The sequence below is a fragment of the Buteo buteo genome, chromosome 13 (genome assembly GCF_964188355.1).
Source record: "Buteo buteo chromosome 13, bButBut1.hap1.1, whole genome shotgun sequence".
NCBI lineage: Eukaryota > Metazoa > Chordata > Aves > Accipitriformes > Accipitridae > Buteo > Buteo buteo.
In genome coordinates, this window is record NC_134183.1 from 31483828 (window position 1) to 31504267 (window position 20440).

Below are 20440 nucleotides of genomic sequence, written 5' to 3' on the forward strand. Positions count from 1 at the left end.
GCAGCTGCCGCACGGCTTTTAACTGCCCGAACTCTCGCCGCCCGGTGTTTTTCGCCACGGACGGCACAGCCGTGTGAGCTTTTCAGGGTAAAACCTGCCGCTTCGACGCCTCGGGCTCCTCTCGGGAGGGGAGGGGAGGGGAGGGGAGGCAGCTGCCCCGCCTCCCCCCTCAGCGCATGCGCCGCCCCGGAGCCCGGCTTGCCGGAAGGTCGTCAAACCGTTTCCTCTATGGGTGGGGCCTGAGAAGGTGGACCAATCGAGTCCGTGCATTGTACGAAGCTGCCCAATGGGAGAGCGGGAGGGGGTTTAAGTGGAGCCGCGGCGGCGCGAAGCAGCAGTCACTGGTTCGCCGAGGGAAGAAGCGGTCGGGGGGTAGAGACGTGAGCGGCCGCCGCCTCCCCTTCTCTTCTCTCCGTCCCCATGGCTCTGCCGGCGACTCGCCGCGCCGCTGTGAGTACTGCTCGGGCGGGGGGCGGCAGCCGGGACCCGGCCCGGCGGTAAGGGGCGCGGGGGAGCGGGACGGGGAGGGGGGAGCTGCCCATAGGCCCTGCCGCTCTTTCCTCTCAGGCAGCTAAACACTGGGGCCGCGCTGCGAGTGGGCTGGAGAGGGCTCTGCCCCGCGGGAAGGGGGGGGGGGGGCTCTTAGCGCTTTATTTGGCCTGGAAGCCCCCCCCCCCCCCCGGTTTTGAGGGTACGGGAGTGGAGCGAGGTCTGCGGGGGGCGGCGAGGAGGAGGCTGAAGCTGGGCTGAGGGGGTATGCAGTGCCATCCTCCCCCCGGGCGCTTCGCTGGCCTTGGCCGCCTGCTCCTCCCCCTCAGAGTGAGGGGAGGGTGCATGGGAGGAAGGGAGAAAATTGAAGCAACTTAACGGGAAGGTGCGGGAAGGGAATAAGAACCTCTGTCCCACGGTGACTGTCAAATGGCTTAAGCTAAACCCCACGAGGAATTCCTGAAACCCGGTGGTTCCTTTGCTGTGTATAACAAGGGATGTTTATTTTTGTATGCAAAACATAACTTTTTAATATACATGGTATCTATTCCTGTTGGGTTGACCCTGGCTGGATGCTGGTCCCCACCGAAGCTGTTCCATCACTCCCCCTCCCTCAGCTGCACAGGAAAGAGGAAATATAACAAAGGCTCATGGGTTGAGATGAGGACAGGGCGACATCACTCAACCAATTACCATCATGGGCAAAACAGACTCAACTTGGAAAATTAATTTATTGCCAATAAGCCAGAGTAGGGTAATGAGAAATAAAACCAAATCTCAAAACACCTTCCCTCCACCCCTCCCTTCTTCCTGGGCACAGCTTCACTCCCAAATTCTCTACCAAACCACCCCAGTGGCACAGGGGGACGGGGAATGGGGGTTTCAGTTCATCACATGTCATCTCTGCTGCTTCATCCTTCTTAGGGGCAGGACTCCTCACACTCTTTCCCTGCTCCAGCGTGGGGTCCCTCCCATGGGAGACAGTACTGAATGAACTTCTCCAACGTGGGTCCTTCCCACAGGCTGCAGTTCTTCATGAACAGCTCCAGTGTGGGTCCCTTCCACGGCATGCAGTCCTTCAGGAGCACACTGTTCCAGTGTGGGTTCCCCCCGGGGTCACAAGTCCTGCCAGCAAACCTGATCCTGCGTGGGCTTCTCTCTCCACCGGGCCACAGGTCCTGCCAGGAGCCTGCTCTAGTGCGGGCTTCCCATGGGGTCACAGCCTCCTTTGGGAGGAGTGGGCGGTATCCCCAACTCTGGCGTGGGGTCCTCCACAGGCTGCAGGTGGATATCTGCTCCACTGTGGACCTCTCTGCGCTACAGGGAGACAGCCTGCCTCACTATGGTCTTCCCTACGGGCTGCAGGGGATCTCTGCTCCAGCACCTGGAGCACCTCCTCCCCCTCATTCTTCACTGACCTTGGTGTCTGCAGGGTTGTTTCTCTTACATGTTCTCACTCCTCTCTCTGGCTGCAGTTTCTGTGCCTGCCACAACTTTTTTCATTCCTTAAATATGTTATCACAAAGGTACTATCACTGATTGGCTTGGCCTTGGCTGGCGGCGGGGTCCGTCTTAGAGCCAGCTGGGATTGGCTCTCGGACACAGGGGAAGCTTCCAGCAGCTTCTCACAGAAGCCACCCCTGTAACCCCCCTGCTACCAAAACCTTGCCACACAAACCCAATACAGCATTTAGCAAAGAAATTGCTTTGTTCATGGGAATACTGCTGTAGTTACAAAGTGTGTAAATACAACAAATAAATAAGCAGTGGGGTAAGCACTCTTAATGTTAAAAAGCTATCAGCGAGGAAGAATGAGGTAGAGTGCATTGCTCTAATCTTGCAACACAGTTTCAGAGAGTACTGTACTCTTAGAAACCTATACAGAGGAGAGTTCTTCCTCTGAGCATGTGTGAACAGGTAGGAAATAAAACCTGGCTGAGTAATGGATAGCATGCACAGGGGTACACAGGTAAGTGTGGTAAGTGTATGATAGAGTTAGGTATCTGAAAATTAAAAAAAGCTGGTCTCTGACTCTTAATCTTCAATCTTATTGTTTTAGGTCACTAGACAGGTGGAGAATGCTGTGACTGAACTTCAAAGTAAAGCCAAAACTCACCTTACTGGCAAAAGGGCTGCCTTAGAAGAAATAGGAAATAAAGTTGCAACAAGAGGAACACGCATAACTAAGGTAAAGGCACATTTGAAATCTATCTATAAGGAAAAGATGGATTACTAGCTCTGTACTAATAGTAATTGTTTTCACTACAGAAAACAGAATGCTCCAAAGCATCCATAAAGCCTATGAAAGGACCTAGTAAGATGGCAAATGTAATGATGCTGCCTAAACCTCCAGCTGCTGTGAACCAAGCATTCAAAGAAACTGGTGTTCCAAAGGTAGGAAGTAATGATACTGTTCTGATTCTTAATTTGATTTGCAACTTGGAGCTCTAACTTCAGAATAGTTCATCTGTAGATGCATCTCACTTCCCTGTGGAAAAAGCAAAGCCTCTGTGCTGAGCTTTTGGGTTCATGCATGTTGTGCTTAAAGGCTAACATTAAAGTGGCAGACTAGCTGTTGAAGTACTGGATAAAGTTTCTGCTTTAGCTGGTGATTACTTGAAGGTCTTCTGATTCTGTCTATATGGCATCTTGGTGAAAGCTTGCCATGCTAGAATGCAAGCTCAGTTTCAACTTTTTTTATCTTAAGAAATTGTATTAGTAAATGGAAGAATGTGGAAATGAAGGAATGTTGCAGCTTAAACAGTAGATATGTGATCACTACGATCTGTTCCTTAGGTTCTGTCTCCTGTCCCTATGGATGTATCTATGGAAGAGGAGAATTTGTGCCAAGCCTTCTCTGATGTGTTGCTCAACAATGTAGAAGACATCGATGCTGAGGACTGGGAGAATCCCCAGCTGTGTAGTGACTATGTAAAAGATATCTATCTGTATCTGAGAGAGCTTGAGGTATGACATACTGAGTCTGCGCTTCTGCAGTATAGTGTTAATCTTGTTGCTCACACAGCTCTTTCTCCAACAGGTACAGCAATCAGTCCGCCCACACTACCTTGATGGGAAGACGATCAATGGGCGTATGCGTGCAATTTTAGTTGACTGGCTTGTCCAGGTCCACTCAAGATTCCAGCTTTTGCCGGAAACACTGTATATGTGTGTTGCAGTTATGGATCGCTTCTTACAAGTAAGATATTTTTCAACTTGTATTTGGACTGGAAGACTTGTTCAATGACTGTGCTTTTACAGGAGTTTAGGATTTACCTTTTCTTCATAAATTTAAGAACATACAAAATCTGCTCTTTGTAAGAGCTCTGTATAATGTAGCATCTTAACTCTGAGGCTGCATTCCTCTTTTGAGCCTGTTATTATAGGCACACTTCTGACTCAAAAGTGGAAAATCTCATTTACATCGTATGAATGAGCACTGTCATACTCGTGTTTTTAAACTGATAAATTTGAATCTGTTTATCTAGACTTTGATGTTTTGGTGCCTACTTTTTAAATTCCTATATTGCAGAGTCATGCAGTAACTCGTAAGAGGCTTCAGCTAGTGGGTGTAACAGCACTGCTTGTAGCTTCAAAATATGAAGAGATATTCTCTCCTGATGTAGCAGACTTTGTTTACATTACTGACAATGCCTACACCAGTAGTGAAATTAGAGAAATGGAGATTATGATTCTTAAAGAGTTAAACTTCAATTTGGGGCGACCTCTTCCAATTCATTTCTTAAGAAGAGCATCAAAAGCTGGGGAGGTGAGTACTTGTCCCTGTTATCTAGAACTTTCCTATATGTGTAAAGTCTATCAGGATTGTTTTCAGCATTTTTATTGTGTCATCTTGCTTTTTGCTTACACTCTGGATCAAGAACTACTCAGCTATGTAACTCCACCATGTGGAGTAACATGACAACATCACTCGCAGCCAATAGTGGTTCATACCTGTATTTACTGGGGCCTGTGTTTAGTCTTGGTGGTAGTAATTTCACTGTTACAGTAAACTAAACATACCTAGAGCAGAACGCTTGCTTGTAGAGTAATCTTTCATTTGGTGATGAGAGTATTCCCTGGTAAAAGGGGAGCAGTGTTACAATTCTTCAAAATTTTAGAATGGAAGTATTATATTATTTAAGAATCAAAAGATAAGCTTTCTCTTTGATCTGACCCTTTTTTTCTCACCTCAGTAGTTAAATTTGAGTGAACTGCCCACACTTGGAAGTGGGCTTCAATTACCTCAACAGACCACTAGGTGACTCTTTAAGTTAGCCAGCTGTCTTAATTAGGATCTCCTTAAGTCATTTTACACTTCTCCTCTAACCCATCCTGTATTATGCTCTTGTATCCCTAGTTAGGCACAGCAGTGCTGTTTTCTGTTAAAATCCCTCACTTGACTTTGTGTCTGAATGCCAAATGGCTGCTAGGCTAGGACTGGTTTGTGCTCTGGTCTTGATTTTGAGATGAGTGCCTGTTAGAGGTCCCTAGACCTTAATAAAGAAATAAAGATTTTTGTTGACTGTTTTGTCAGTTAATGAATACAATAAACAATCCTGAATTATTTTGATAAGGTTAAGTGAAACTTTGTGGATTAACAAATTCTCAATCTGGTAGGCTGATGCGAAGCAGCATACGCTAGCAAAATACCTAATGGAGCTGACACTGATAGACTATGACATGGTTCACCATCGTCCTTCAGAGATTGCAGCTGCTGCGTTATGCTTGTCCCAAAAGATTCTGGGACATAATAAATGGGTAAGTATTTTAATCAAAATTGTTAGGAGTTTTTTCTTTCAGTTGATTGAATTGAACCATTAAAACACTACTTCAGAAAATTGTTTTTGGGTTAGTAATAATGCTGGTGATCAAATGACAGCTGGACAGCCTGATGCATAGTTGCAGGTAGAAAAAGGAATATACCACTAAAAACTTACTATCTTTTTCTGTGTTAACTCTGTGGTATGAAAGGATTTTTCATTTGAAAGTATTGTTACAGAAAGCCACACTGTAAATAAAGGTAGATATCTCATAATTATCACAGTACATGTAGAATAACAAAATCATGGACCATGAATAGTGAATTGTAATTCAACTAATGGCTAATCTTGCAAGGGATGCTGCTTTTGTCCTCTGTGTGGTGTAGAAATGTGGTTGTTGGCACTGATGTGTCAGGGCTTCTGCTGCACACCAGAAGTTATTCTGGATCTGTTGCCTAAACTGACAGTACTACAGTTCCTAGCACTGGAAGATAGCGTGTGAAGCTTAGGGCACTTGCTACCTGCAGTGATTGTGCCTTGAGCAACAATCCCCACTTCATAAATCTCAAATTTCTTACCATTATGCTGCAGGGTGTAAAGCAGCAGTACTACACTGGGTATACAGAAGACAATCTTGTGATGACTATGAAACATATGGCCAAGAATGTGGTCAAAGTAAACGAGAAGTTAACAAAATACATTGTAAGTATAACTAATTAAATCTTTTTAATGTTTTAGAAATTCCTTTTTCTGCACACTGTGGATTCTTAAGTAAATGTTCTGTATGTCATCTTAAAGCATCTGCTATTCTGACAAGTGTGTGACAGGATGTTGCATTAGTACTAACTTCAAAACACTTTAGACAAACTGTGCTCTTGCTACTTTGCAAGCTGGTTCACTTCTAACTTTGTTTGTCTGGCTGTTTTCCAAGCAGTCAGGCCAATTGACCCACAATTATCTGCCTGAACATAAATACTGTATGTATAAATCTCTTCTAACACTGTTTCTCTACCTCTGCAGGCTGTAAAGAACAAGTATGCAAGTAGCAAACTACTGATGATCAGCACAATCCCTGAACTGAGCAGCAAGATAATCAAGGACCTGGCTTTATCGCTCTCATCATAACCCAAGGCAGCCACATCGTGATGGTATATGCACTTTGTCCTTATTTGCCTATTGAGGCAAAACTACTGCTCTTTATACATAGCATTCTAGCCTTACCACAGACATTTCAGACTCGGAAGGTGAAATTTTAAACTTGCTTTGTAGTACAACTCTTACCTAGAAATAAAGCTCCTTTCTTAAAAAAAAAAAGAAAAATTTAAAATTGTGACTGTGAATCTTTTAAGGCACTACATAGACATGTCTACAGTCTAATGTCCAAGTAGGACTTTCAACTAAATAGGTGATTGATACAACTGGCAGTTAAATGTGGATGATTATTTTCAGTGGTTGCTTCCACTCGAGGCTTTATAGTGGGGTTATATTTAGTAAAATGTTGGTTTTACCCTTACATTAAGGAAGAGCAGGCAGATGGTTTATCTTTTTGTGGTGTACCTTAAAGGATATTAAGCATGTACTTTATTTCAGTGCCTTGTCCCAAAGATGTACACAGGAATTTCTTTTTTTTGTAGTTTGTCACCTTCAAGTTTAGGGAAAGTAGTAGGCTGGCTCTGACAGATATTAGCCTTATAAATCTTTGTGTTTAGGTGAACATAAGACAATGTGTTCTCTGTCTTTGTGTACCTAAACAAAGGGAGTTAAGGTATGGAAATTCTAAGCCTCCTGTGATGCTAACCACTGTGTCCAGGGTCTGTAGGTGTAGAACTATAAGGATGTGACCCTTTGAACTAGCTCAGCTCTTAAAACCTCCTCCACTTCTTGGACAAAAGAAATCCCTAGCTTTTCATTGCTTGTTCATTCCCCACCACCACCAGTAAACCTCTCTACCTGCCATAAGTAGATTCTTCCTTATTGCTTAACATCTTGCTTTTCTTTGTTTCTAATAAATGTCGGTATCTGTGTGCTCGAGGAATACAAGCATGGAAGTAATGCAACTTTCCTTCCACAATACCTCATTTAAGCCTATTTGTTAACTTGGTGCTATAGAAGTAATGTTAAGTTACAGACCCTTAGGTACTCTCTATTATACTGAACTCATTACCTCCCTTCTTCATGAGTGTGCTGGTTCTGATGTAGAAGGCGAGAACCCAACACTACAAAACTGGCCTAGACCTCTATCCTCCTGCTGTGGGAAGGACGTTGAAGCTACTGGGTTTTATCTTCTCAAGCAGGAGACTTCTTTCCCATAGGATAAGTAAGCCTAACTCTTACTGCAAATGGTCTTTTGAAAAATGTGTATGATCCCTTGTGTGTATATGATCCTCTGCCCTGGACTAAGGCCTTAGTTTCTAGCTTCCAGAAACAGCTTCTGCAGTCAGTCATCTCTTAATAGAGATGGTAAGTGTGCCTAATTAGACTTAGGCAATAGTTCAGAAGGGAAGGGATTCAAGACTTTTAGTCGTATCTTAAAACTTATGCAACTTCTTAATACCAGCATATGCAGGTTTTTTTACCTGCTCTTAACAAGAAAAAAATTTAATGCATACCCTTCAGCTGGGAATAGTGAAAATGGTTTTGTTTGGAGCAAAGGCAAGGGGATTTTTTCTTTAGGAACTGGTGCAGTAAAATCCAACAGATGTTGTAAAGGGATTTCTTTGTATACACAACTGAAAACAAACTGCACAGAAAACAGACCTGTTCAGCTAACTGCTTCTTGTGTTTTATTTTATGGATGTTCAGAAGGCAAAGCATGAATGCTGATAACTGTATGGCAAGCAACAGCCACTCTGGTGTGGGAGGCAATCAGACTTAAGCAGTAACACTTTGCTTTTCCCATTTAAAAGGAGTAGTGCATATCTGTAAGTACCTGGCATAAAAATTCTAGTAGAACTACTTTGTGAGTAAGAACAGTGGAATACTACATTATACATTCATACATGTTTCTATCATATTCAGTTTTTATATACAGTATATGATCTGTTTCTATAAATGTACAGCTCTGCATAAAGACACTTCTTATAACAGGTACAGCATTAAACTTAAATCCAACATGGGCCAGCCATATTATATTATAAATCTTGAAGGCAACATTGTTTAGCATACAGTACTATGTGGTATTCTGTTTTAACTTCTTATAGTGCCTGTTGGGAGTCCCTAAACACATCAGCAAGCACAAACCAGTTCCATTACAACTCTCTGTACAGAATTACTTAAATATACCATCACAGTAGGTTTTTAGATGGTAATATCCTAAATAAGCCTAAATGTTTTTGACATGTAGCAGCATACTTAACATGTTCCCCAGAATGATCTGCATTAGAGGAAATGTGCATTTAACATCATCTTCAGTAGATAATTAAAAAGGTTACGGATATTCAGCTGAAGGCACTTATTAAATACACCCTTTTCAAAGTCCCTGGTCCCAGACTGCAAAGCACCTTTCTGTAGGGAGGTTTGAGCATTCTTCACTTACTAGGTGTTAAAACCAGGTTTTAAATATAATAAATAATTGGTCAGTATGTCCATTGCTGTATGCTTCTGAGACAAAAGGTCAAAGTCTGTGCTGTGGGTAATTTTCTTCCTGTTCATGTACAACTTCACTGGTGGAAATACTGCTGAGAATAGCAAGTTTCAGAAGAACAGTGTCCTGAAGGCAAGAGGAAGCATCTTCAACCACTGGTAACTTCATGCCAATTTTTGTCTGACAGTCTCTTATATCTTGGTGACATAATTGTTGGGAAACAGACCTTGTTTCCCTCGTAGTCTTCCTGTCCACCAGCCAGAAGGATCTATGATGAGGAAAGCAAAGGTAAGTAGTGAGGTTCTGTAAACCTTTTTGTATACTTTTTGAGGCAGCCTTGCAAAGCTATTCCACACAGAGAGAGTTGCCCTCTGAAGGACTGAGGAGAAATGATTTGGTGAACCTGAGCTTGCTAATCTTTTGGCTGTATCACTATGCCTTATGTGAGGTTGCTTTGGAGACCTAAAGAGCTGGAACTGCTTTGTTAACGTTTTTGTTCTTGTGCTATAGCTGTATAGCTCTAACTTTCAGCCAGAGCCTGTGATAGAACTACTCTTAACTAACTGTACAGATCTGCAGTACCAAGTAATGCTCATGTCATTGATCTGTCTCTGACATACTTTTAAATGAATGGGTTTGATGTGGAGATTTCTCTGCTCCCTGAGCTATCATAGGAATTTGCAAGCCTAATGAGGGAAGATGTGGCTCAAAGTCATGTCCTTAGTATTACTCTTGAAGGTATACTGTCATAAGTAGTTAAATAACAAAACCTTTTATCTCTACGTACCTTCTTTAATTATATCAATCACGTCGTTGGCGTTAAAGCTAAGTTCATCTGTGTCCTGAGCATCATATGCATACAGTGCCCTGCACTGTGGTACCTGAGGCTTAGGCTTTGGCTGTGGTTTAGGCCTTCCTCCAGCTGGTGGGGGTCGGTTTGTTGTCTGCCTGCGAACACTAATGGGAGAAAAAAATGTTAACATGCTTCAAAGCTCATGACTTGAACCTAAGCTCCATCAACCCCCCTGTCCTAATGAATTGATTCTAAAGGATATCATGGAACAAGGAAAAAAGGATTCTTTTAAATGTCACAACAATTAAAAAGAGCAATGTAAGACTTCCCTGTGAAAGGGACAGAGTTGCCATTTCTTCCCTACTGAAATGGATGAATGGGTACTTACAAACAGCAGTTCAAATGCATAGAAGACATTTTAGTGCTCAGGCTGGAATGTAAACAAGTGTGCACATGCAGTTCATGCAGATCTTGGCAACTACACAACTTTTAGTCTGTCTCTCCCCGTGCCCCAACTTCACCAGGGATTTAGTTTCCAGTATTAAAAACAAAGTTCTAGCTCACAGGCTTGCTACTTTACCATTCTTGTGACTAAGCTGTTAAGAGAGACTGCATCTCTTTTAAGTTGCCTCAGATTCCAGGGCCGTCTATGGACTTGGTCTGTTATAGTCAACTCTGAAGCAGCAGGGGAGATGCTGCACAAACTCTTTGTCACAGCTGTGACCACTCCAAAGATTAGGAAGGGGAAAGAGGGAAGAAATGCATTTTGCCAGCTCATCAGCTAATAAAGGCTGGAAGAGAGAACAGGTATTAGATGCAATATGTCAGTTTTTAAAATAAATAGTAAATAAATGTGCTGAATGACTAAAAAATGTTGCAGTGATGTGGAGGAGATTGACAGGCAATTATGTCATGTAATGCCATGGTAACAGTACGCAGCTCTTGCAGAAAAGGCTTATAGTTACTTACACAAAGTCCTAGACTAACTTTTGTTGGTATGTCTCTAGTTCCAAGTTTGTGTAATGAACTGCACCAAAAAATGAGCTTTGAAGTATGGGTTAACAGCATTTCAGTTCTAAATTTATCTACTGGGAGAGAAAATTTTTCTCCTGTTGTTCAGCATGTATTGACTTTGCTTGGGATAGGGTATGTATGTTGTGAAAACTAGACCTAGGTATGGAAATGAAAATTTGGAGCAAGTCTTAGAACAGTTTTTCTGCAACCACAGCAGAACAAGAACATCATCTTAAATGAGATGATGTTTTGCTGGTGAGAGCATGGTATTTTTCAACTCAAGCTTGTATTGGAGTGTTAGTGACAGCTAGAACTTAAAGCTGTGGTAGTACCAGTGCATCCTTCTCAGCAGCTCTGCTAAAAAAAAAAAACCTTAATTCTAACCCTTAAACATTCTATCTATCTATAACAACTGTAGCTTTGAAATATTAAATTCACAACTCTTTTAGCTTACTCCTTGTGTACAGGGAACACTGGTGCTTTCCCTTTTGAAAAGGAATAGTCAGAAAAACTTACTGAAACCTACTGCTGAATATAATAGTACTGTTTCTTTATTAACGTACTAAAAAGGAGCTTATACTGTTCAGGAAGACAGCCTTGCAAATGTTGCTTTTGTACGAGTACTTCCTTTGGTCTGGTACTGCTGTTACACTCTAGAATGTTTGCTTTTCAAAGTGGTGAAGGGATTGGAGAAACGTGAGGACGGTCCTACTGGGCCTGGTACTAACCGGGAGGCGCTGGAGGGGAGACGGGGCAGAGCCCATCAGGTGTTGGGCGCACCTGCCTCCCCCCTCCTTTGGGAGTGTGGCTCTCCGCTCCGGACTGGCTTTGGGAATTGATGGGAGACGCGCCCTGCTAAACAACATGGCTCGATTACTGCTGCCTCCCTAACACTCGCGCTGGCCAAGGCCGACAGCGGCTGGCAGGGGGTGAAGAAGGAAGGTGACGAAAAGGCAGGCGGGTGGTAGGGGAGGGCGAGGTGCTGGAATTGGCAGCGGGGCCACCAGCCGCCCCCCCTTCCCCCCGGCCCGTGTGCCCGGGAGCAGCTCGCGGCGGCGGCGGGCGGGGCCGCCGGGCTGCCAGCAGGGGGCGCGCGCCTCCCGCCGCTGCGCGGGCCCCGCGCCCGGCTGTGGGAGCCCGCCCGGGGGCGGTGGGGGGGCTTTGAAGGGTTTTGGCGGGCGTTGAGGGTTTTTTCCCCCCACCCCGCGTTTACCCTGAGGAAATTGTCCTCGATCTGTCTTTGCAGCAGCTGTTCAAGCAAGTTCCGCTCGCGAAGGGATGCTGCTGACAGCTCGCGATACTCTCCTGCTTGGGAAGGAGATTATACAATGGCCCTGGAAACATCCACTGAAATACGCCTCGGTAATGGTACTGGTAGGGACAGTCACTGTGTTGTATTACTATTATGGCTATTACAAATTAGTCGTTTGACCCTGTGCTCAGAGTATCTTCTTATGAGCAGTAACGAAGCATTGAATACGCTGTGTCAAAATACTCCAATTCCTAGACTAGCCCACCACTGTCTGAAGTCATGTGGATGTAAAACCAAATTATCACCTGCTTGTTTCAATGCCCACCTGAAATTGGCCTCATTGGGCTGCACTCTACCCCTCTCAGAGTGGGCACGCACTTTCCACCATTTCTGACAAAATACTATTTTACACTTCAGGAAACACAATTCAATGAACTTGCAAGGTGTACTAGACAGGCAGCAACTTGTATACTGGAACATTAAGGTCCAAGAAATTACTTTGCCAGGCCCTTTTTAGATGTTCCTTTACCTCACATGGTAGCAGCCATATTGCTACTGCATGTTGCCTACAGCTGTGGCTTGCTTTGAAAGAAAAAAAAACAACCATAACAAAACCAAAAGAACAAAACAAAACAACTTGCTCCCCAACATCCTCTTCCCTCCCTACCTCCTTCCTCAGAATCATAAGCTATGTTACTAAGCAGTCTTTTGTCTTACTTGTGGCTTCCTATAGAGAAACTTGACTTCCACAAAATCCATCCAGAAGGGAGCAATGGATACCTGTTCCCTACTTGTTCTGGTTGCACTTAGTGCTGTGGCCATTTCTGGGTTGGGTTTTTTTTTTCTACCCTTCTTGAGCCTATGGAGTTAGCAGTGAAAACAGTTAGCAGAGAGTGAAGATGTCATTCTAATGCAGTATGTTTTGTTGTTTGGGTTTTTTCTTCCCTTGGACTACATCAATCATGACTGCCATTTAAAATGGTAACTAAGTAATATAAGTTTTAATATGTGGTAATCATCCTTGTAGACTTGTAAGACTGAACCAGATGGGGTTGGTGGTGCGTACCCATAGCATTAGGAACTGTAGTATGATGCAACTGATCTTTTTAATCCAATATGATAGTTCTTAACTCATTATGTACTTGGTGGCTGCTACAGTAATGACTGTATCAGTCACAGTTGCCTGATAGACATCACAATGGCTTTATCCTATGGCTTATGGGTGGTTGTTGCATGAACTATAGTCTCAAGACAAAGTAGAAGTCCAATACTAGTGAAACAGCTTTAACAGAGTAAGTTGACAGGCAATGAGAAAATTTCACCACCCAAAGGCATGGAAGTTATTAGTGTACAAAGATGGAAATGTGTCTGAAAGCATTAGCATGTGCTGACAGTTCTGAAATGGTTAAAATAAGCAGCAGTGGCCACTTGGTTCTAATGTCTTTCTTATTTGAAGACCAAACTTCAACAGAAAAATGCTCTTAATATGCTTACAATATATTATGGCTAACACTTGGTGCACAGTGGGGGAAAAAAAATGACTGCCATTAGTACAACTGAAAAGACACTCTGTGCACGCCTTATTTTGCTGGAGGGCTGACCACCTCTGTGTTTAGGAACTGGAAAGCCCCTACTTAGGAAACCTGTACAGATTTTATACTGAAAATCTATCAATTCTGTGTACACTTATTATTTGTTTTCTATGAGGTGTCTAATGCTCACTAGAAGCAACATTGTAATATGCTAAATCAGTATGGTAGCCAGTTGGATCACACACAAAAAAGAATGCTTAGGCTAACAGGAGAATTTAGTGCAGAACATCTGCTAAGGAGCTGAGACAGGTCTGTTGGTACAAAAAGTTGCTCTTGATATAGTTAAACACAAGTGATTTTTTTGCTGCCTCTAAGACCCCCCGTTCACGTGGATCACTGGAGAAGGGGACTGAACTGTTCGATCTAATCCCTCAGAATATTCTAGGGCTGAGGGCAAATAGGTTAAGGGGCTGCAGAAGGTCAGAGGGAAACTTGGTGAAAGTTTGACTTAATCTTGATTTCTCTCAGATTATCCCAAGTGCAAGCTCTTCCATATCTGGTAACATGATTTGCTGTCAGGCCTGGGAGCTTGGGTCACAACTGACAGCTCAGAGTAAAAATATGACTGTTTAAGTGTTAGTGAGTCACTGCTGCATTACTACAGTTGACAATGTATGACAAGGGTAAAAGAATGCAATAGTGGAAAGGGATTGTGGGAGACTGAGCTACTTGGGCACTTCCTTAGGCAAAATTCTTACTACAGCAGTGTCTCTGGTTTTACTTTGAACTTTTACATCACCTTCAGGGGATGTATGGTTCCCTAGCTGTCATGGCAAGTGAAGGCTCAGGCTCTGCAATGAGTCAGTCAGGGCACTGGTGCAACATGAAGCTATCTGCTGTCAGCCAGCTGTCTCTGAGGCTGGGCTATAGACGCTATCTTGCTACAGGGAGAGGTAGCAGTCTGTTAGAAGGCAGCAAAAGAGAGAGGCCATTTGGCAGAGGAAAAGCAGAGGACGACATTGAACTGTAATTTATTAAGAACCTGCAAATAGAGTTCTCAGCAGGAAAAAAATCCATATTTCCTCTTGGTTTTCCCCTCAATATTATTTGGACAGAGATATAAGAATGATGGCTTGTTCACCATACGCAGGGCTTTCCTACTTAACAACGAGGTATTTATCATGTACATTTACTTGAAGAGCTATGGACTATAGAATTGTATCTGCACTAACCATTACTATGCAAAGTTGTTATGCCTTACCACAGTGGATTTTTATTCTTCTAATGCAACTTGTTGATTTGATATGCTCTAGGACAATGAGCTGTTACTAATAGTAATTTCTCTGAGACTTGGTTACATCAGAATTAAATCACACAAATAGGAAGTCATCAGCAAGGAGAAACACAAACTGCTTGTTCAACCAGATAGATACATTTTTTTCCTAGAATTGCTGAATAGGCAGCAGTCTTTGATAATTAAGTGGCACTCAGATTCTCACTATAGCAAAACTCCACTAATGTTCTACAACAGTGTGGAATGTAAGGGCTGACTGGAAGTAGAAACTGTTCAGTCACTGAAAAACTTAAAATTTTGTAAGGCCTTTAACATTCTGGAGCACTGAAGTCCAACAAATACTTGGCAGAAGACTTCTGTCTTCATAATTTCCACAAATGACAGGTTTTGCCTGCTTCTGGATTTTCAGTCAAGATCTGGAACAGCTGGTTTCAGAGTTGAGAACAACTTGTTCTGCTTCCCTCTACTAAGCCCCTGATTTCTTGGTTCCATCTTTCTGCTACTTCTGGTGATTGTTCTGATGCTTTCAACTGTTGGCTATTAGGAAATACCTAGTTACAACAGTAAGACCTGCCCACCACCAAATCTTGTAGGATTGTCATAGTAACATATTCTGGAAGGCTAGAGCTTAGAAGTCCAAATGATGCTGGAATAATCTTGAAAGTCACGCTGCCAAACCTTCCTCCTAAAAAGAAGTACAAGTCTGGTATATGAGTCGTGAGTCAAAGCTGAAACAAAACTACTATTAGCCAGCATTTCTGGCCATGACAGTTGCTGTAAAATACCACATCTATGGTTTATGATCTGTAAACCAGAAGGGAAAGAAGGCCTAGTTAAAACTCTGCCAAGTAGAAGGTACCATGCAAATTTAAGGTATTAAACTAGAACTCATTTACCTTCATTCCTAAAGGCCTATGATGGAATATGTGTTTTGAAATCCTGTGGAAGATGATGATACCTTTGAGTACAGCTCAATAGCACAATCTGGTCATCTATGTACACAATATGAGTTCAGCAGTCACAAACGGTTCAAGTGTGTGAAGCTATTTACAAAAATTGACACTTTTTTTCTCAGATGTAATGTAAAATCTTACCCAGCTGCTCCTTGGTCAGGTACTTTCAGGAAATCCAAGCTTTCTGGTTGCTGTGAAATCTTGCCTGATCCTCCAGACAGTTGCCGTGGTAAAGTTGGTCGTGTCATATTTGTATACAGGTTTTTCTGATTGGCCCGTTGATTTCCTGGGCCATGGGGAAGTGGTACAAACTGTGGGGGATTTATTACTCCATTTTGCTGCTGACCTAGAAGTAAATAAAGTGTGAACACATCCAATCCAAACTACAGCTCAATAAAGGTAACCTTTTCCTTGTCTTGATGGCTCAGCTATCAAGGAACTTGAAAGCAAAACAATGTTGAAATCTTACGAGTTTGATTTATACAGTTTTGGGTGCTCTGGCAATCTCTTTTGGGTTCAACGCCTTCATGAAGTTTGAGACATGTGCCTTGAACATCACAAGCAAGAGGATTAGCTCTCAGCTAAATTCAACCTTATTAATTGCTTAGCTAGCTTGTAACCACCACACCTCTATTTAAAACGCTGCACAAAATTTTATCCAGATGAGGGTCAATCTAAAGCTAGCTAGAATTGCTGGGGGTCTCTTTTTAAAGTTCAAACTCCATCCAACTCCCTGAATACTGGGCAGACTGTTTTTTAAGTTGCTATAAATATTTGTCTATTTTAACAAGCAAGTGTTTTTTTCCTTTTTTTCTTTGTTTGGTTTTTTTTTTAAAAAGCCTTGCTGCTACTTTGATAGCTTAAAAGTTATGCCTCTAACTTGTATTTAAAACAAACCCACCCATGTCCGAGCTACTTGCAGGATCAGGGCCTAAGGAGCTCACTCTGCATGTTCTACATTCCTAAAACTCCCACTGAATAAAATGGGAGCTATGCTTATATTAAAATTCAGATTGCTTAATGCTGTGGGTAATCCTCTCCTTTTTCCATTGTAATTATGCCTGTTGAAAATTAGCAGAATGAATAGCTGTGCAGAGAGGAGAAGTCATAGTCATGACACTTCAAAAAAACCTTACTGCATTCAACAGCTGGTCTTTGTTTCTGATATTCTCTTGATAGTGTGGCAGAGCTTAAGTCAACATAAACTCATACATAAAACTCACTTTGGGACACAAGCTAGTATGGCACATACATTATGGTTATATAAATAAAGGTTTGTTTCATGCTGAACATATACATAACAGTCTGTTCAGCTGCTGGACCATTAGTTTCAAAACAGGTGAAAATAGGAGAATCCATTTCAAATTATCAGACGATGGCCCACAGTGTTACTTCCTCACATAGTGAGAGCAGGATGGAAAGATTTTTTTTGTGACTTTCAAGGAGGAATGTGCCCAAATCCTGCAATTGCCTCAGACTCTTTTAAAGTCTGGGCAGTCTAATTGGAACCCTTTTGTAACACCTGTCTTCAATCTTATTTTTCCAGCTATAACTGGCTATTTTACAAAAGATTTTGAATTTAAAAAAAAAAAACAAAACCCCAAACAAAAAAACAGTTACAGTAATTGATTTGAGGTCTGCATGAAAGAATTCTACTCACCTTTTAAACATGATACCCTAATGCATAAGGGCCAACACAGCATTTAACTTCAGTAGTTACACTTATCCTGCCTGGACACTAGAGTGTGGTTTCACTGGTCTGTGAACATCTAGTTCAACCCCCCAGTTGAAGACTAGGGAAATGGTGGGTCAATAGAATATTGTTCTCTCCTTGGAGTTCACAGGCTAAATTAATTTTTCCTTTCTAGGGCAAAGTTGAAACACCCTGATGACATCAATCCCATGCAGAAAGTTAGCCCAGTGTCTTGCTGCACAGAGAGGCAGGCTCTTCTAATTAGGACTGACTGTTGACATGTCTGTTCAGGAGCTGTCATAAGCACTGAGGGATACATGATTACAAAAGGCCATGCTGCAGGTATGGGCATCCACTGGTGCCTTGGACTTGCCTGCAAATCTACAGCCCTTATCTATGTGAGGCAAGTTTGGGCTTGGTCTGCAGGCACAAGGCTTCTTCAACCAATGTTTTTGTCATTTTCATGTAGCTATAAAACTGCTGAAAGAGTTTTTGAAAATATTAAAATAGACTTTCCTTGCTTTAACTCACCCTGTTCTATCTGCGTTTGCAGACAGGTTAACTCCTTTAACTACAGTAATTTCCCACTTTACTACGAGCAGTTCTTGCAGATCATGCAGTCCTTAGTTTGACTCATACAGCTATGGGGATTGGGAATTGTCTAGTTAATTTGGTGACCACGACTGATTGCACACCCCACTTACACCATTAGCATTGTGCTTCTCAATAAACAGCAGCTGACCGAAAGAGAATCCTTTGTTAAAAAAAAGTACTCTGGTAGTGTAAGTAAATAAAAAACACTTGGGAAACGTTGGTTCAATGGAATATTGTTCTCCAGTCTGAGTTCACAGGCTAAATTAATCGTATGTCTCAAGGGCAGAAGTGAAACACCCTAATGACATCAATCCCATGCAGAAAAAGCCATGCTGCTTACTGGCACAGCTGATACATCTCAGCATTCAGCATATGCAAAAGTTGTTACGTAACAGGGTAGGATAATGAGACATAAATTACATTCTATTGTTTATTGGCACTGAAAGCAGTTTTATTGTAAAGCATCGTCTATGGCTTGATAAGTGTATATCTTTTACCCTTGAAAGGAACGTGGAGAAGGCTAGTTTTAGATTCAGTGTCTTCTACTAACTGGCTGAACGTGCCAGCATCCATGACAACCAGGATAGCTCTGGTGGAATTACCAGTCTGATTGTCTGCAGACTTCAACAATACACTTCATAAAATGCCTACAATGTATGCTTTCCAGTCAAGACTTTTTAAAGAGGATTTTAAACCTTTACTATGATTTCTTAGTGGGTAAAAATTACCAGATGACAGAGTAAAGCAAAAGCCTGAACTTGGAATTTTGTTTTTGCCCAAGGCTAAGAGGACTTACCAGGAGGAGGTGGTGCGGCTCTCATAGGGTAAGTCTGACTTTGAGACCTGTTGGAATACCCTCTACTCGGGGCAAGGTTCCGTCTAGTAGGACCTAAAAGAAACCACCAACATTTTGTTACCCTTTCACAATTACATTAGTTAGGTAAGTCCTTCTGCCTGCCAGACCCCTACTTTCTGATCAGAAGGAGCTGATCTTCAGGTATGAATCTGACTCCTGCAGTATTCGCCAGGTTGTTCTAAAGCTTTAGGTGTAACAAGGATGACAGGTATATTCTCCCTTTTGTGATCCAGCTCAGCCACAGGACATGAAGTAAAGCTATCTCAAGACTAGAGTAAATGAGGCCCAAAAGACCATTAGCTTTATGAACTTGTTTATAAACCATGGATAGCTGGCACAGCAGTACTTTTGACTATACTGTTTCTGATCAGCAATCAGTACGTGAAAAACATAGGACACAAAACCTGCGAGGCTGGCAGATTTACAGCTCCATCTTTGGTGATGTACAGAGGTTACCTTTCCTCATATCACAACCTGCTCTGTCCTGATGCAGACCTTTCTACATCAGCAAGACTGCAGGAACTACAGGAGCTCAGAGCAGAGTGAAAGACTCTTCCCCAAAATGCTTTGCTAATTGTACCATTTGTACTATGTCACATGATTAAATGCCCTCATTTCTTTTGCCGCAGGGCAAAGAATTTCAGACATTTCAGAAACGGTATATAGTGAAAGTAACAGAATTCCAGCATGACTGTAGAGCAGCACGGAGTTCTGCTGTATCATTAGGATCTATAACTTGGAACTTCTTTAAAGTGTTACAGAGAAATAATAAAGAACACACTGAGGCTACTGGCAAGCAAGGAGAGAAAGAGTCAACCATTCTCTAAATTTCTAAACCGTTCACTGATTTCTAAAGGAAATTGATACTTACGGGAATTCTTTGGTAGCCCTGGTCCGATGCTGATCTGCAGCACTTTATTACTTGGCTTGAGAATAGCTGTATCTCCTTGGCCTTGCATAAATTGCACTTGTCGAGAACCACCACTGCTCCAGGGCCCCCAACTCTCCTTTTTCAGCTTCACTTCAAGTCTAATGTAAGCACATGAACACATGAATAAAAAAACAGAAAGCATTTCTATATCAAATCAGGACAATATCACTTGGCAGCAGATAACTTAGAAATGTAAAAACCTTAGACTGAGAATCTGTGTTCCCTGAGTGACGCAGCTGACATAAACCACCTAATTAAATCTCTTCTTCATGCTTTATAAAATGTTCTTAACTGATGCTTTAACTTTCCTGGTAAAGCTACTCAAAGGAAGTTTAAGATGCCTTGGAGCGGGTGGAGAATACAGTGAGCTTTGAAGAAAAATGTGCAAAGGTCTGAGTAAGAGATGTGTTTGCCATCAAACATCACTGCCTCTGCAGCAGACTCTACTGGAGCAAGCTAGAGTGCTCTCTTCCTAAACATTCTTCTGTATATACCATTAGAGAGATATATATATACACATTAGATGTATACATATGTGTATATATTGGCATGTATATGCCAATGTATGCTTTAGGATTGGGCCTTGTGCATGTTCTGGGAGTAAACAGTTTTGCATACACATACTTCAATCTTTCCAATTTAAACTTTTTTCCATGTGTGCGCACACACACATACATAGTCTTTCCCAGCATT

At 42.3% G+C, this 20440-nt stretch overlaps 2 protein-coding genes across 2 annotated transcripts in view; one reads left to right on the forward strand and one right to left on the reverse strand.

Moving 5' to 3' along the window:
* Positions 1-308: 308 nt before the first annotated feature.
* On the forward strand, positions 309-7266 carry CCNB2 (cyclin B2). The gene is made up of 9 exons (XM_075045408.1): positions 309-450; positions 2549-2677; positions 2758-2883; positions 3286-3456; positions 3530-3688; positions 4022-4258; positions 5110-5250; positions 5844-5954; positions 6273-7266. The coding sequence occupies exons 1-9, from the start codon at positions 421-423 to the stop codon at positions 6375-6377; spliced, it is 1209 nt and encodes a 402-aa protein (XP_074901509.1). The 5' UTR covers positions 309-420; the 3' UTR covers positions 6378-7266.
* A 754-nt stretch (positions 7267-8020) lies between these two features.
* Positions 8021-20440, reverse strand: part of MYO1E (myosin IE) — a 98027-nt gene continuing 85607 nt past the window's right edge. Inside the window, 5 exon segments of the mRNA XM_075045407.1 lie at positions 8021-9103; positions 9623-9792; positions 15815-16019; positions 18757-18849; positions 19688-19845. Coding sequence (XP_074901508.1) covers positions 9027-9103; positions 9623-9792; positions 15815-16019; positions 18757-18849; positions 19688-19845 — 703 coding nt within the window. The 3' untranslated portion in view covers positions 8021-9026.

Excerpts from the sequence above, each read along its gene's own strand:
- CCNB2 (XM_075045408.1), top strand. The coding sequence starts at position 421 with ATGGCTCTGCCGGCGACTCGCCGCGCCGCT. Across the intron at positions 451-2,548 it reads CGGCGACTCGCCGCGCCGCT|GTCACTAGACAGGTGGAGAA; the intron begins GTGAGTACTGCT and ends TTATTGTTTTAG. Across the intron at positions 5,251-5,843 it reads TTCTGGGACATAATAAATGG|GGTGTAAAGCAGCAGTACTA; the intron begins GTAAGTATTTTA and ends ATTATGCTGCAG.